The 16,900-nt window shown below is 43.8% G+C and overlaps 1 protein-coding gene across 1 annotated transcript in view; it reads right to left on the reverse strand.

Moving 5' to 3' along the window:
* Positions 1 to 603: 603 nt before the first annotated feature.
* Positions 604 to 16,900, reverse strand: part of ALOXE3 (arachidonate lipoxygenase 3) — a 41,862-nt gene continuing 25,565 nt past the window's right edge. Inside the window, 5 exon segments of the mRNA XM_007522395.2 lie at positions 604 to 1,348; positions 1,350 to 1,490; positions 9,660 to 9,785; positions 9,788 to 9,832; positions 10,931 to 11,031. Coding sequence (XP_007522457.2) covers positions 1,310 to 1,348; positions 1,350 to 1,490; positions 9,660 to 9,785; positions 9,788 to 9,832; positions 10,931 to 11,031 — 452 coding nt within the window. The 3' untranslated portion in view covers positions 604 to 1,309.

The raw sequence follows: 16,900 nt of genomic DNA on the forward strand, positions 1-16,900 counted from the left end.
GTCTTCCCCTCCTCTCTCCATTTCTCTCTGTCCTATCCAACAACAACGACATTAATAACAGCAACAATAATAAGTACAACAATAAAACAATAAGGGCAACAAAAGGGAAAATAAATAAATAAATATTAAAAAGAAAAAACCCTATTTCTCACTCAATCCAAGCTCTCAGATGAACAGAGAGCTGTGCTCTAGTTGCTCGGGGACAGAAGCTGCTAGCAGGCAATACCGTCTCAACATGAGCTCCCACAATAGTGCAGGCGGAGAAGACAACTCCAGAGGGGGGATCATGGCAGTGACTACATGCTCCAGGCTGGAGGTGACTCACATCACCTCTGCTTAGCTTGATAGCCAAAGCCCATCCATGATGATTCCACTTATCCATAAAAGAGCAAGAGGTTTAGTCCTCCTTGTTTCCTAAAGAGGGACAGAATTTCAGGTGGCAACACTAACAACACCCACACCCAGCAAAGGCAAAAATGAAGGCTTAGCTAGGTAATGGTTTGAGCTGAGAGTCTTCTTATCTCCAGAGCAATTGATCCAAAGACTCTTTTCTTCTCTGATTCCCTGGTCACACACACACACACACACACACACACACACACACACACCAAAACACAAAATGGATGCCAAATAATGTTTGTTATTGAACATGTTGAACTTGTTGGCCTCAAGAACCAAAAAAAAAAAAAAATGGGTGAGAGAGATGATGGTGTAAATAAAAACAGGAATTGATGGTAAACAGATCTCCAAGTAAGCTGGGCTCTAACTCTGAGCCTCCCCTTAAAGATACTGGTTTCAGAGCTGATCACATAGCAGGTTGAGGGCACACATCCTCTCGTACCCAATTTCTAGGTAGTTCCAGAGAAGGAAGCTAAACGGGTTCGTTCTCAACTTTTAAAGGAGAAAGTTATGAGAAAGATTTGAGGGAATTGGGGAAAAAACTGAGCAGGAGAGCACAGAATCCCAGACTGAGGAAGTCGATAAGAAGAGGTAGATTTTCACAAGAGATGGGAGTATGAGGTTGCCCAAAATTGGGCAAGAGGTGGTAGGATTCCTTCCTTTCAGATGGGCCTGTTGTGCGTTTGTCTTTGGCCAGTGACGTCTCACCCTGGACACTACTGTACTGGTCCCTCACAGTTTAGGGCAGTTCATACTGCTAGAGCTATTTTGTGCAGAAAAGATTCCTAGGTTCAGAGTTAAAAATTGCAGTTGACTGAGAACAGACAAGCTAGAAGGACCTGGAGGACCCTAAGAGGCTGCTGGTCCTCCTAGTGATAGGCCTTTCTTCCAGGACAGTAGGAAGAAGGGGCTAGATAGAGACACTGTTCTCGATGAGGGGAGGGTCCAGGATAGATGTAGGGAAGTGCCAGGCTCTGGTTCCTCTCCTGGATTTCTCGTGATATCTGGGCCAGGCGGTTCTGGAAGGCAGCAATGCTCTGACACGGGGCCTCCTCAGTGAAATGCTGGTCAGGATAGGTGCCCAGGGGCCGCTGGGAAAAAATCAGATGTAAAGTCAGCTTGATATTCAGGATGGGATGGAGAATAATGAAGGACCAGGTGGTAGTAGAGAGCATAATGGTTATGTTAAGAGCAGCCTCATGCGTGAGGCTCCAAAGTCCCAGGTTCAATCCCCTGCACCACCATAAACCAAAACTGAGCGGTGCTCTGATAAAATAATAATAATAATGATGATGATGAAGGACCACATTTGTCAACAGATACTGTCAAGGCACCTTCTAAGGGCACTACCCAACAACTGCAAATGCAAACCCTGCAACCTGACAGTGCAACCTCACGCCAAGCCCTCGGAGTGGGAGGGTCAAAATGGGACCTAAGAGCCAGTCAATCCAAGATTAGTGCGCCCTCTGCTGGCAACCACTCTGTCTCTGAGACTCAGTTTCCACATTTGTTAAGTGAATTAGCTCTCCTAGGAAGGCGTTTATGGTCACTCTCAGAACTATGTGAACACAGCCACATTCATAACACAAATTATGAAACCAACATAAACATGCTTCAGGAAATATGCCCCAGACTACATCTACTATTGTGCAGTTTCACCAAATTCAACCTCTGAAGACAACCAGTTCTGAAGCGTCTTCCTGACCAGCTGACATAATGAAACTTTTGCTTCCACAATCACCACCAGCTACAACACTGTATAGCATAGTCAAGAAGAGTCACAAGAAAGTTTAGTCAGTACCCCTTTGTGGCCCTATAGGACTGCCTCCTTCCCAACTCACACCCACCAGTTCACATCACAATTCATGAGGGCAACCTCCTAACCTGTCTATTATCACTTTCATAGGAACATCCTTCTTTTAGCATTCTCTCTCTCTCCAGGTATACTTTCTTTTTTATTTTCTTTATTTATTGAATAGAGACAGCCAGAAATTGAGAGGAAGGGAGGGATAGAGAAGGAGAGAGACAGAGAGACACTTGCAACACTGCTTCACCACTTATGAAGCTTCCCCCTACAGGTGGGGATCAAGGACTTGAACCTGGATCCTTGTATATGGCAACATGTGCACTCTACCAGGTGTGCACGGCTTAGTCCCCTAAAATATACTGGGTTTTTAAAAATTATTTATTTATTCCCTTTTGTTGCCCTTGTTGTTTTATTGTTGTAGTTATTATTGTTGTTGTTGTTGATGTCATCGTTGTTGGATAGGACAGAGAGAAATGGAGAGAGGAGGGGAAGACAGAGAGGGGGAGAGAAAGACAGACACCTGCAGACCTGCTTCACTGCTTGTGAAGCGACTCCCCTGCAGGTGGGGAACTGGGGGCTTGAACCAGGATCCTTACTCCGGTCCTTGTGCTTTGTGCCACTTGTGCTTAACACTCTGCACTACCGCCCGACTCCCAAAATATACTGTTTTAATCAAGATGCTGTAAGTGCTTGTTTGCTTGTTTGTCTCCAGAGCACTACTCAGTTCTGGTTTATGGTGGTGATGGGGACATGTGGTGCCTCAGACGTGAAAGTCTTTTTGCATAACCACTATGCTAGCTCCCCAGTCTCACCTTCTTTTCTATGAAGAGTTTGTTTTACACTGAGTTTCTATTTTAATGACTGTTTACACTCATCAAGTGCTCTTTCAGCATGCACTGAGATGATTATATGATGCATTTCTTTATTGACGTAATGACTTTTGTTAGATTTCATAACATTGAACCAGCCTTTCATGCCTTTCATTCCTACAATAAACTAATATATCACTGGGTATTACTATTTTGCTATTTACAGTTGGTCTTCATTGGCTGATGATTTTTTTAAGGTTGTTTCTGTGTGGAACAAGCCTATAATTTAATGTTCTCAGTCATGAAGAATGTCGTCGTCGGCAGTAAGCATGTTACATGCACTATCACAACAGTGCAGCAATCTTTGTTTCTTTTTTTTTTTTTTTTTTTTTTTTCTTTTTTTTTTTGCAATCTTTGTTTCTAACCAGAGCACGGCTTAGGTCTGGTTTAAAGTGGAACTGTGCATAATGATCTTATACAAGCTTATATGATCTTATATAGGCTTCCACTTTACAGAGAAAGAAACTAAAATATAGAAAGGCCTGAATAAAACCCCAGATACATGCTACATGTGGATATGAAACAAGAATCCTCTCTCTGAGATCCACCTCACTACTTAAGAGCAGTTCCTTTGGCAGGTGCTAGCATCCAGGCTCCCAGTAAAATGTAACCCAGTAAAAATTATGTGATCCAGTGTTGTTTAGGCTTTTAAAAAACTGATTGATTTTATTTAAAAAAAAAAAAAAAAACAGAGGAAGACTAGATTCACTTTCTTCCTTTTCCTATGCTTTCAATCAGTTTGCACCATTTGTTTGTTTGTTTGTTTGTTTGTTTTAGATAGAGACAGAAAATTTGGGAGGGAGAGGGATACATATATATGGAGACAGAGAGAGAGAGAGATCTTCAGTGCTACTTTACCACTTATGAAGTTTCCTCCCTGCAGGTGGGGGCCTGGGGCTTATACCTAGGTCCTTGTGCACTGTAATGTGTGTACTCTACCAGGAGTGCCATCACCCAGCCCCCACTCTGCATGATTTAGAAATGATTTGTTGCATGGTCCGGGAGGTGGCGCAGTGGTAAAGCTTTGGACTCTCAAGCATGAGGTTTTGTGTCTGATCCCCGGCAGCACATGTGCCAGAGTGATGTCTGGTTCTTTCTCTCTCCTCCTATCTTTCTCATAAATAAATAAAAATTTAAAAAAAGAAATAATTTGTTGCCTGAAAATATAATATAATCTTTCTTTTCGGGAAGAGGAATCATATCTTTTCTTCTATGGGGACAGTGGTGCACTTGGTTAATATAAGCTAATAAGCTTATATAATCTTATATAGGCTTCCACTTTACAGAGAAAGAAACTAAAATATAGAAAGGCCTGATTTAAACCCTAGATAGGATACAGATTGGAAGAGAAGAAGTCAAACTCTCCCTATTTGCAGATGACATGATAGTATACACAGAAAAACCTAAGGAATCCAGCAAGAAGCTTCTGGAAATCATCAGGCAATACAGTAAGGTGTCAGGCTATAAAATTAACATTCAAAAGTCAGTGGCATTCCTCTATGCAAACACTAAGCTAGAAGAAATTGAAATCCAGAAATCAATTCCTTTTACTATAGCAACTAAAACAATAAAATATCTAGGAGTAAACCTAACCAAAGAAGTAAAAGACTTGTATACTGAAAATTATGAGTCACTACTCAAGGAAATTGAAAAAGACACAAAGAAGTGGAAAGATATTCCATGTTCATGGGTTGGTAGAATTAACATCATCAAAATTAATATACTACCCAGATCCATCTACAAATTTAATGCTATCCCCATCAAGATCCCAAGCACATTTTTTAGGAGAATAGAAAAAATGCTACAAATGTTTACCTGGAACCAGAAAAGACCTAGAATTGCCAAAACAATCTTGAGAAAACAAGAGTTTAATAACCAACATATATAAAGAGCTTGCCAAACTCAACAAAAAGACAACAAATAACCCCATCCAACAATGGGGGGAGGACATGGACAGAATATTCACCACAGAAGAGATCCAAAAGGCCGAGAAACACATGAAAAAGTGCTCCAAGTCTCTGATTGTCAGAGAAATGCAAGTAAAGATAACAACCAGATACCACTTCACTCCTGTGAGAATGTCATACATCAGGAAAGGTAACATCAGCAAATGCTGGAGAGGTTGTGGGGTCAAAGGAACCCTCCTACGCTGCTGGTGGGAATGTAAATTGGTCCAACTTCTGTGGAGAACAGTCTGGAGAACTCTCAGAAGGCTGGAAATGGACCTACCATGATCCTGCATGATCCTGGGGATATATCCTAAGGAACTCAACACATCCATCCAAAAAGATCTGTGTACACATATGTTCTTGGCAGCACAATTTGTAATAGCCAAAACCTGGAAGCAACCCAGGTGTCCAACAACAGATGAGTGGCTGAGCAAGTTGTGGTATATATACACAATGGAATACTACTCAGCTGTAAAAAAAAAAAATGGTGACTTCACCGTTTTCAGCCGATCTTGGATGGACCTTGAAAAATTCATGTTAAGTGAATTAAGTCAGAAACAGAAGGATGAATATGGGATGATCTCACTCTCCGGCAGAAGTTGAAAAACAAGATCAGAAAAGAAAACAGAAGTAGAACCTGAAATGGAATTGGCGTATCGCACCAAAGTAAAAGACTCTGGGGTGGGTGGGTGGGGAGAATACAGGTCCAATAAGGATGACAGAGGACCTGGTGGGGGTTGTATTGTTAAATGGGAAACTGGGGAATGTTATGCATGTACAAACTATTGTATTTACTGTCGAATGTAAAACATTAATTCCCCAATTCAAAAAAAATCAGAAAAAAAAACCCAGATAGATGCTGCATGTGGATATGAGATAAGAACCCAAGGACCTGGGTTCAAGTCCCCTGGTCCCAAACTACAAGGGGTAAGTTTCATGAGTGCTGTAGGTGTCTCTCTTTCTCTTCTGTCTCCCATCCCCAATTTATCTCTATCTTGTCAAAAAATTACAAGCAAATAAATAGGAAAAATGACTGCTGGGAGCAGTGGATTCATCATGCAAGGACTAAGCCCCAGCAATTACTGTGGTGGCGATAAAACAAACACAAATTTACCTTATCTAGTGGCTCTATCATGATAGAGCCTCAGTCAGTGGCATCTGCTATTGTATGGTTCTCCAGTTGAAACTTCCCACTGAAAACCTCCCACTCTCATCCTCTAGCCTTCTCATCCCCCTTCATGGCTGTGATACTGCAATATATAATAAAAAATGTGTTCTTGGCCTTTGGCCTGTTGCTGACACAGACCTTGTAATTTCTTAAATAGTGGCGTGTTAAAGATGTCTCTTGTTACTCATAACAAGATCCTGTCAACCACACCTGAGTCGGTGTTAATGCAATGACTCTGGAAAGTCTCGAAGGATGGAGGCTGATTGCCTGGGGCCACCCTTCCCTGACTCCCAACCCTCTGAGGAAGGAAGAGTGACTGGAGCTTGAATTCATCCACAATGGCCAATGACTTCATCAATCGTTCCTATGTAATGAAACCCCCCACCCCCACCCCCCACACACACAAATTCCTAAAGTACAAGCTTGTAGAGCTTCCAGTCTGAACTTATAGAGATCCTAGGTGCACAGCATGCCGACAGAGAACAGGGAATCTCCATATCCCTCCCTCGCCCTAAGAATCTCTTCCATCTGACTGTTCCTGAATTATATCCTTTTATAATCAACCCAGTAATCTAGTAAGCAAACTGTCTTCTGGAGTGCCCTGAGCCATCCCAGCAAGTTATGGGACCTGGGAAGGAGGTTAGAGCAGATGCTGAGCCACTAGTCAGGACCACAGATGGCAGCCTGGATTTTTGATTGACATCTGAAATGGCAGTCTTGTGGGATGGAGCCCTGGACCTGTGGGATCTGATGCTATTTCTAGAGAGTGTCAGAACTGAGCCAAATTGTAAGACACAAAGTTGATATTTGAGAATTGCTTGTTGTGGGGCGGGGGGGGGGGGCATTCAGGTGGTGCCATAAATATTAAGTGAGAGTAGAACAGTCTGTGAGTAGGCAAAAAAAGCAAAGCAATAGTTCTATTATCATCACAGAAATGGACGTCTCTAAACCCACAGATGAGTGACCTGGGAGGTGGCACTGTGGATAAGTTATCGGATTCTCAATCTCCAGCATTGTATGCATCAGAGTTATGGCCTCTCTCTCTCTCTTTCTCTCTCTCTCTCTCTCTCTCTCATAAATAAATAATAATGATTTTTTAAAAAGTAGTGGCCTGGAGTGGCATAGTAATATAATTCTGAATTTGCAAACATGAGATCCTGAGTTTTATCTCTGGCATCACATGTGTCCTAGTGTTCTACTCAATTGTTCTCTCTCTCTTCCTCCCTCCCATTCTCTCTCTCTCTCTCTCTCTCTCTCACTCTCTCTCCAAATGAAATAAATCTTTTTTGAAGTAATGCATCGATCCATAGGAGGTGAGAAGATAATCCAGGAATGACTTCCTGGTATTCCCAGGTTATGAGATGATAACTTAAAACTTAGTAGGGAGATAAAATAGCTTCAACCTTTCTCACACAAAAGGTAGTCATGTATGAGAAATGAGAATATACATATGATGTCAGAGAACTTGTGAGCAAAAAACCTGGGAGGGTGGAGGCTTAACTGGTGCAAATGGAAATTATGATAGTTGATGATGAAAGCTTGTACCTCTGGCCTAGCCTTCCTGCCTCCTAATCGCCCTACTGTTCTCCACACAGTCAAAAGAATGCCTTAGCTAAAACACAAATATAGTCATGTCACCCCAGAATGGAAACTCCTCAGTGGCTCCCAATTGTCCTCTTAATTTATCTTTTAACTAATAAGAGAATGAGAGCGTCACTGGCACAGTGCAGTGACAAGGTTGAACTTAGGACCCCCTGCTTGGGGAGTCCAGTGCTTTCTCCACTGCACCACCTCTTAGGCTGCCTATTGTCTTCTGAAAGAACACTGAACTGACAATGAATCATTTGTGGTGCTACAAACACATCAATGGATGCTTACTTTCATTTTACTCTAGGGAATGTCCTTCCTCAGGAGCTAAAAAATGATATCTGTCCCCCCTCTTTTGTCTGCCAAATTCTTACTTGGTCCTACTAAGGTTTAAGTTTAGATGTCACTTCTTCCAAGATGTCTTCCTTGGCCCTCTTCCAGATTCAATCTGGTCCCACAAGGCCTTATTTTCACCCCGGTCACTAGACTGTAAACTCATGAGAACAGGGTTTGTATCTCCCCACTCTGGCAGTGTACTCAAGAAGTGCATGCTGAGACCAGCAAAATAGCTCATTTATATGGTGTTTTGCTCTGCAACGTGTGTGGCCCAGGGTCTAACCTGGCCCCAACAGCATTGAAGGAAACTTCAGTGTTAGAGTCTTGTTCACACTCTCTCTGATTCTCTGCCTTCTTAGTCTCTATAAAAGGAGAAGGGGGGGGCGTGGGGGAGAATACAGGTCCAAGAAGGATGACAGAGGACCTAGTGGGGGTTGCATTGTTATATGGAAAACTGGGAAATGTTATGCATGTACAAACTATCATATTTACTGTCAAATGTAAAACATTAATTCCCCAATAAAGAAATTTTTAAAAGGAAAAAGGGACAGGAAGAATGGAAGAATTGATACAAAATAATTCCAACAGGGAACCAGGTGGTGCATCTGGTTAAATGCCCACACTATAGCATGCCAGGACCCGGCTTACAAGCATTGATTTCCCTGTAGGGGGAAGCTTCATGAGTGGTGAAGTAGAGCTGCAAGTGTTTCTCTGTCTCTCTCCCTATCTTCCTCCTCTCCTCTCAATTTATGTCTCTGTCTAATAATTAAAAAAATTAAGTTCTGATATTTAAAAAACAATAATAATTCCAACCAACTATCGCAAAGTGTTTTTATTTTCTTATGTGTCTTTTCAACTAGATGAGTGGGTGTGCATGTGTCTTTTTTTTATCACTTGGGCTCAGTACCTGAACAATTAATCCACTGCTCCAAGAGGGTCATTCTTTTACTGTTATTCCATAAAACAGAGAGAAATTGAGAATGGAGGGGAGATAGAGAGAGGAAGAAGGGAGAGAGACACCTGCAGACCTGCTTCACCACTCATGAAGCTTCCCTCTGCAGGTGGGGAGTAGGAGCTCAAACCCCAGACCTTGCTCTCAGTAATATGTATTTAACCTGGTGATGTGGCACTAGCCTGGCACCCACCCTTGGGTTCTTAAAATCAGGACAGTCTTATTCAACTTTATATGCCTGGTGCCCAACACTGTGTATACAGATACTTGGGAGGTATCCAGCAAATGTGTGTTAAATGTTTGGATGTTTGTTTGGTATATGGGTGGATGGATGAACAGGGAAATGGATTGACAAACTGGAAAATTGGGTGGAAGTTGTGCCCCAGCCACGACACTGATATTTGCTTTAATGTTTGTCTTATGGGATCGACTGTCATTTCTAAAGAAGCTAAAAAGCCCAAAACAGCACAATAGGCACGAATACTAACAACAGCCCCCTCCATCGCCCGACCCCCAAACTACCACTGCCTCCATTTCCCAGCTCACCAAATACCCATCCCCAACAGTCCCACTCTCCTCCCCATACACACACCTGGTCCTTGGGTTCTTGGCTGACCAACCAAAAGAGGAGTAGGTTGTTACAGGTGACGTTCACTTCTGGGAGCGTGTCCAGGTAACTCTTCAGGGTAGCGGTTCCTTTGGGTCTGAGGTGGGGGTTGCCTCATGGATGATGGGGGCATTGGGCATCCAGGACCCAAAGTCATGCTGTGAAGACCCCAACAAAAAAACCCAAATGTGTCAGTGGGTTGGGGGGATCCGCTCCCTATCATCATCCTTGATCCTGCCCCTGCTGTCCCAGATCTGGCAGATGGGAAAGGAGATGATGATTGTAGAAAGAAGAGAGATAGGGACCGAGTGGTGGCGCGCCTGGTTGAGTGTACGTGTTACAGTGCACAGGACCCAGGTTTGAGTCCCTGGTGCCCACCTGCAGAGGGAAAGTTTCACAAGTGTTGAAGCAAGGCTGCAGATGTCTCTCTGTCTCCCTCCTCTCTATCCATTCCTCTCAATTTCTGGCTATCTCTATCCAATAAAAAAATTAAAGATAATTAAAAAAACTTAAATTAAAAAAAAAAAAAGAGGAGAGATCAGGGAGGTGAAGGATAGAAAGTTCCAGAAGAGGAGAGTCAGGCAGTAGCACAGTGGGTTAAGTGCGCAAGGACCAGCGTAAGGATCCCGGTTCGAGCCCCCGGCTCCCCACCTGCAGGGGAGCCACTTCACAAGTGGTGAATCAGGCCTGCAAGTGTCTTTCTCTCCCCTCTCTGTCTTCCCCTCCTCTCTCCACTTCTCTCTGTCCTATCCAACAACAACAATAACTACAACAACAAGGGCAACAAAAGGGAAAAATAAATATAGAAAAAAATTTTTTTAAAGTTCCAGAAGTGAACCAGATGCTGGGTTCTCTCCTTGTCATTCCCACCCAATGTTATGGGACTTGGTGGAGTGAGTCACAGGGAAGGAGGATAGCCCAGAGAGAAGGAAGCCCCAAGAAAGAGCCTTGGACTGGCATGCCACACACCGTGCCACTCCACCTAGCCTGGCTCCAGCCACAATAGCCATAAGGTCTACTCCCTACACAACACAGTCTCAAGCCTCCATTATAACCTTGGGCCCAGCTCCACCCTAAAGCCAGTGCTTCACTCCACCTGGCCACCACTTCAACCTCAACCCCAGTCCATAAATCCTTCCCAACCCAGACCCACCCATGTTCTCAGCCCAAACTCTGGTCTCATCCCCACTGGTGAACCTAGTTTCATGTGGCCTAGTCCCCCCACACACACCCAGGCCTGGCCTCAGTAGCCCCACCTGCCCACTGTTGACAGCAGCGTGCTGGGCGGAGCAGTTGAAGATGATTGCAGTCAGGAACTTCACCAGCTCTGCCAGGCTGCACAGCCTGTGTGGGAAGCCTAGGTGTGGGAGGAAGGGAACAGGGTGTGGATAGAGAAGACTGGATTCCTAGGTGCTGCTCTAGACTGGCGTTCACTGCAGTGGGGAGAGTGAGGGAGTGATGGCTGACTTTTTGGCCACTACTATCTTTAGACTAAGAGTGTGATTGGGCCAGTGGAGGTCAGGGATGGTCATCACCGGGGTGGGTGGTCCCTGAAGGGCATTGGAACAGAAGCTGGGTGCTAACATGGGTCCAGAAAATGCCCTGCTAACAGAGGTCACAGTGGTGGAATCAAGTTGAAGCCAAAGCCAAGCTGCCTTTTGATGATCACCAAGGCACTTATGTCAGCAGCCCATGATTAATTCTACCCAGTTCACCAAGACTTAACCAAGCGCCCAGTAGCAGATCAGGCTACTCATAAGCTTACAGTGAGGGAAACAGAAGGAAGATCTGAGGCCAGACCTTGGCTCCTTTGAGGGGAGCATGACAGAGAGGGACATGGGGGAATAAGATTAGAGGACACTTTCCTGGAGACAGGGTAGGGACTTCCTGAATTGGAGAGTGAGTGAGCTTTACTGCAAAAAACAGGTGGAGGAGGCATGTGCACACTCAACTCGGTCCTCTCTGTGCATCACAAGTTCCTTGCAAGTCTATAGCTTCAGCCACCTTCCGCTGACTGCTGACTCCCAAGTTCACATCTCTACCCATACCCCCAAACTCTAGACTCAGCGGTGAGCCTTCTCTGTTGTTCCTATGTGGCGTTTCCACTGTGTGCTGACAAGGTCTCTCAAACTTCACATTTACAAAATCTGATGTTTGACTGTCCACTTGGCAACCTACCCCTCCCACTGCGGTCCTATCTTAATTCAGACTTCAGCTGCTCAGGCCAAAAGTTGTGTTCCGGGCATGGGGAGATAGCATAATGGTTATGCAAAGACACTCTAATGCCTAAAACTCTGAAGTCCCAGGTTCAATCCCTGACTCCACCATAAGCCAGTGCCGAGCAGTGCTCTGGTAAAAAAAAAAAAAAAAAAAAAAAAAAAATCCAGAGACAGTGGATTTGTGGTGTAGGCACAGAGCCCCAGCAATAACCCTGGAGGAAAAAAAAAAAAAAAGAAGAAGAAGAAGAAGAATGAGTAGGAAGAGACCTAAGTTTGGTGAGGGGACAGGGAGGGGATTTGTTGGAAGTGAGCCTGTAGAGTGTCAGGTCAAGTGGTTTCTAGGCATTGCTTCAGCAGATTAGCTGGGCGGAGGCCCCACACATAGGCTTTGAGGCTGGCAGCGATGGGACAGGAGAAGCAAGAGCCACAATGCAGTAGAGAAGACTGGGATTAGGGTGATGACAGTGGGAAATGTTGGGGACAATAGCAATTAGCCAACCAACTGGATTTAGGAAGAGACATCTGTGAGTCAAATATGGCTCCAAGGTTCAGAATTAGAATGATTAAGGAAAAGTTGATGCAGCAGAAGTGATGGAGAGATCTAGAGGAAGAACTAGATAACTAGAGAGTTATCAGCCTCACAAGACTGGGGCTGGGGCGGTCCCGAGTATTCTATTTATAGTTGATATTTGTTTGTTTGTTTGTTTGTTTAGGAGTGTATATTTCTCTTTGAGGGTGAGATAAAGAGACTAGAGCACTGCTCAGCTCTGGTTTACACTGGTGCTGGGAATTGAAATGAGGGTCTCAGACAGGGAGTCGGGCGGTAGGGCATCGGGTTAAGCACAAGTGGCACAAAGCGCAAGGACCAGCTAAAGGATCCCAGTTAGAGCCCCAGCTCCCCACATGCAGGGGAGTTGCTTCACAAGCAGTGAAGCAGGTCTGCAGGTGTCTATCTTTCTCTCCCCCTCTCTGTCTTCCCCTCTTCTCTCCATTTCTCTCTGCCCTATCCAACAACAATGACATCAATAACAACAATAACTACAACAATAAAACAAGGGCAACAAAAGGGACTAAATAAATATTTTTTAAAAAAGCTTTAAAAAAAATATCAGACACACACATCAGGTGCACTACTGCATCTTCCCTGTGGTTGATAGGGGTTTGTTTTGTTTTGTTTTTGTTTTTGTTTTTTTGCCTCCAAGTTTATTGCTGGGGCTTAGTGCTTGCACCATGAATCCACTGCTCTCAGAGGCTATTTTTTTTCCCTTTTGTTGCCTTTGTTGTTTTATCGTAGCTGTGGTTATTATTGTTGTTGTTGGATAAGACAGAAATGGAGAGAGGAGAGGAAGACAGAGAAGGGGAGAGAAAGACAGACACCTGCAGACCTGCTTCACCACTTGTGAAGCGACTCCCCTGCAGGTGGGGAGCCAGGGGGCTCGGACTGGGATCTTTCCTCCAGTCCTTGTGCTTCGCACCATGTGCGCTTAACCTGCTGTGCTACCTCCCGACCACCTGTGGTTGGTATTCTAATGCTGAAGACTAATAATGGAAAACTAAAGAGGTCATATCATCTATGGGAATTTCTGGAAACCCATATGCTGGGGCTGAGCAGTGGTGCACCCAGTTAAGTACACATATGCACAGGGACCCACGTTCAAGACTCAGTAACCCACCTGCAGCAGTGATGCTTCACAAGTGGTAAAGCAGGTCTGCAGTTGTCTATCTTTCTCTCTTCCTCTCTATGTCCCCCTCCCCTCTCAATTTGGTCTGTCCTATTGAATAAAATGGGAAAGAAAAAAATGACCACTGAGGAGTGATGGATTCATAGTGCTAAGCCCCAATGCTAACCCTGGAGGCAAAGGAGGAAAAAAAATTGGGAAAAAAATTCTTATGCTTATTTTCCCCTTGAAATATAAAAGCAAAAAGGAAGTTAATTAATGAATGTCTTTTGCTTTAAAACATCCAGACTAAGTTAAAAAAAAATCCAGACTAAGTTGACACTGGTGGGAAGAGATAGATGTATGTTCATCTAAAGACTGTTCTGACGTAGTGGCCAGGAGGTGGCACAGAAAACAAAACGTTAAACTTGAAAGCATAAGGTCCCAAGTATGTTCTGATGTTTTCGATAAGACACAAGGGTCTGAGAGAAAGTTCACCTAATAGGGTGCCTGCCTTGCACATAACCCAGGTTTGAGCCCCAGCACTACATAAGAAGCGCCCTCACACAGGGGAAGCTTTGGGTGCTGCGGTGTCTCCCCACTTTTCTTTTTTAATATTCTATTTATTTACATGAGAGAGAGATACAGATGGAATGATACAAAGAGAGAGAGAGAGACCAGAGCACTATTCAGCTCTTGTTTATGGTGGTACTGGGGATTGAACCTGTTACTTTAGAGCCTCAAGCATGAAGCTCACTTACATAACCTTTATGCTGTCTACCCAGCCCTCTCCTCCTTTTTCCCTGTCTCTCTGAATGAAAAAACACCAAAGAGCAGTGAAATCACATATGCCCAAGACCCCATTTCCAAAAAAAAAAAAGTTTAAGAAACTAAGATAGGTGAGCCAGCAGTCATCAGATTTCCTCTGGTTCACAAATAGGAAACAGACTCAAATAGATAAATAAATAAATAAATAAATAAATAACTCCCAGGGAGAGAATAGCAAGATCAAGACTGACCACGATGAATAGGATCACAAAGCATGGGGAGGGCTCATTCTTGCCAAATCCAAAAGCTAGCTGGCTGTTACCACATTAGTCAAGAAATCACATTTGGTGTCACTAACAGAGAGACAACACAGCATTCTGAGCCTCCTAATATGAAGCAACTTGGAGAACACAGTATCACCTAAGAAACATTCTTGCCTAGGAGCCAGGCAGTGGCACACCCAGCTGCACACACGTTACCGTGCTATAGGACCTGGGTTCAAGGCCCTCTCTTCACCTGCAGAGAGGAAGCTTCACGAATGGTGAAGCAGTACTGCAGGTGTCTCTCTTTCTCTCTTCTTATCTCCTCCCTCCTGATATATCTCTGTTCTATCGAATAAAGATAAATAAATAAGTAAATAAGTAGATAGTAAAAAGAAACATTCTTCCAAAAAAAATGTTTACCCTTTAGCTATTACTCCTAGTTGACAGGAGACAGAAGAGCAGAATGAACAGCATCCTGAGAAAGTAATGAGATGCATTTGGAAGGTGCAACTTGTGCAGAGACACCACTGACTTTTCAATAGTCCTGGTCCGATGTCATGAGGCCAGGAGGATGTTCAGGAGTAGTAGTGTGCTAGACTTTCTCCCCCCTCCCCTTTTTAGATAGAAAGAGAAAGAAAGGGTGGGTAGAGAGACCACAGCGCTGAAGCTTCCTTCAGTATGGAGGTGGGGGGGGCAGGCTCAAACCTGGGCTGTACATATGGCAGAGCAGTGCACTATCCAAGGGAGCTATCTCAGCATCCTGATGTACCAGACTTTCATACTTGAGACCCCAGAGGTCACAGATTTAATTCCCAGTACCATCACATGCAAGTCTCTCTCTCTCCCACTCTCTCTCCCCCTCCCTCTCCCTCTCCCTCCTCCTCTCCCTCTCCCTCTCTCATGAAAATAAATAAATAAGGGTGCCAGGCAGTAGTGCAGCAGTGGGTTAAGCGCAAGTGGCGTGAAACTCAAGGGCTGACTTAAGGATCCTGGTTAGAGACCCCAGCTCCCCACCTTCAGGGAAATCTCTTCACAGGTGGTGAAGCAGGTCTGCAGGTGTCTGTCTTTCTCTCCCCCTCTCTGTCTTCCCCTCTTCTCTCCATTTCTCTCTGTCCTATCTAACAACAACAATATCAATAACAATAACAATAATAACTACAACAACAGTAAAAAAACAACAAGGGCAACAAAAGGGAAATTAAATAAATAAATAATTTTTTTAAAAAAAAGAAACAAATAAAATACTTGCAAAATATAGTGTTGCGGAGGCCAGGCAGTAGCGCAGTGGATTAAATGCATATGGTGCAAAGCACAAGGACAGGCGTAAGGATACTGGTTCGAGCCCCTGGCTCCCCACCTGAAGGAGGGGGTGGTCACCTCACAATTTGTGAAGCAGGTCTACAGGTGTCTGTCTTTCTCTCCCCCTCTGTCTTCCCTCTTCTCTCCATTTCTCTCTGTCCAAACAACAATGACAGCAATAACAACAATAATAATAACAAAAACAACAAGGGCAACAAAAAAAGGAAAAAATGGCCTCCTGGAGCAGTGGATTCATGGTGCAGGCACCGAGCTCCAGTAATAACCCTGGAGGCAAAAATAAAATGAATATATATATTCATTTATATATATATAATATGTATTCATTTTATTTTTGCCTCCAGGGTTATTATATATATATATATATATGTTATTGTGCGGCCATAGGACTAAATGTGGGGGGAGGGGGTCGGTGGCAAAGAATGGGCCTAGGGAGGAAATTTGAATATGAACCAGCTAAGAGGGTGAGGCTAGAGATTATTGTTAATTGGTTAAATGTGGTTACCATAATGAAATTGGGTACAGGAACACAATTTTTGAGATACATACTGATTAGGGGTAAAAATGTGGAATACATGTAATGTAATATAATTTAAAGATTGGGGACCAGGCAATGACACACCCTGTTGAGTACACACATTACCAAGGGTAAGGACCCAGGTTCAAGCCCTCCCTCCCCACCCCCCACCTGCAGGGGAATGCTTCACTTGTGATGAAGCAAGTCTGTAGGTGTCTTTCTCTTCCTCTCCCCCCCCCTCAATTTCTCTATGTCCTATCAAATTAAATAGAATGGGGGGGAGGAGGAGGTAGATAGCATAATGGTTATGCAAAGAGACTCTCATGCCTGGGGCTCCAAAGTCCCAGGTTCAATCCCCTGCACCACCATCAGCCAGAGCTGAGCAGTACTCTGGCAAAAATAAACAAACAAACAAATAAATAAATTCATCAGCAGTAAATAAAAGCAATGGATTCATCAAATATGATAAGATATTAGCAGTTAT

This window comes from Erinaceus europaeus, chromosome 12 (genome assembly GCF_950295315.1).
Source record: "Erinaceus europaeus chromosome 12, mEriEur2.1, whole genome shotgun sequence".
Taxonomy (NCBI): Eukaryota; Metazoa; Chordata; class Mammalia; order Eulipotyphla; family Erinaceidae; genus Erinaceus; species Erinaceus europaeus.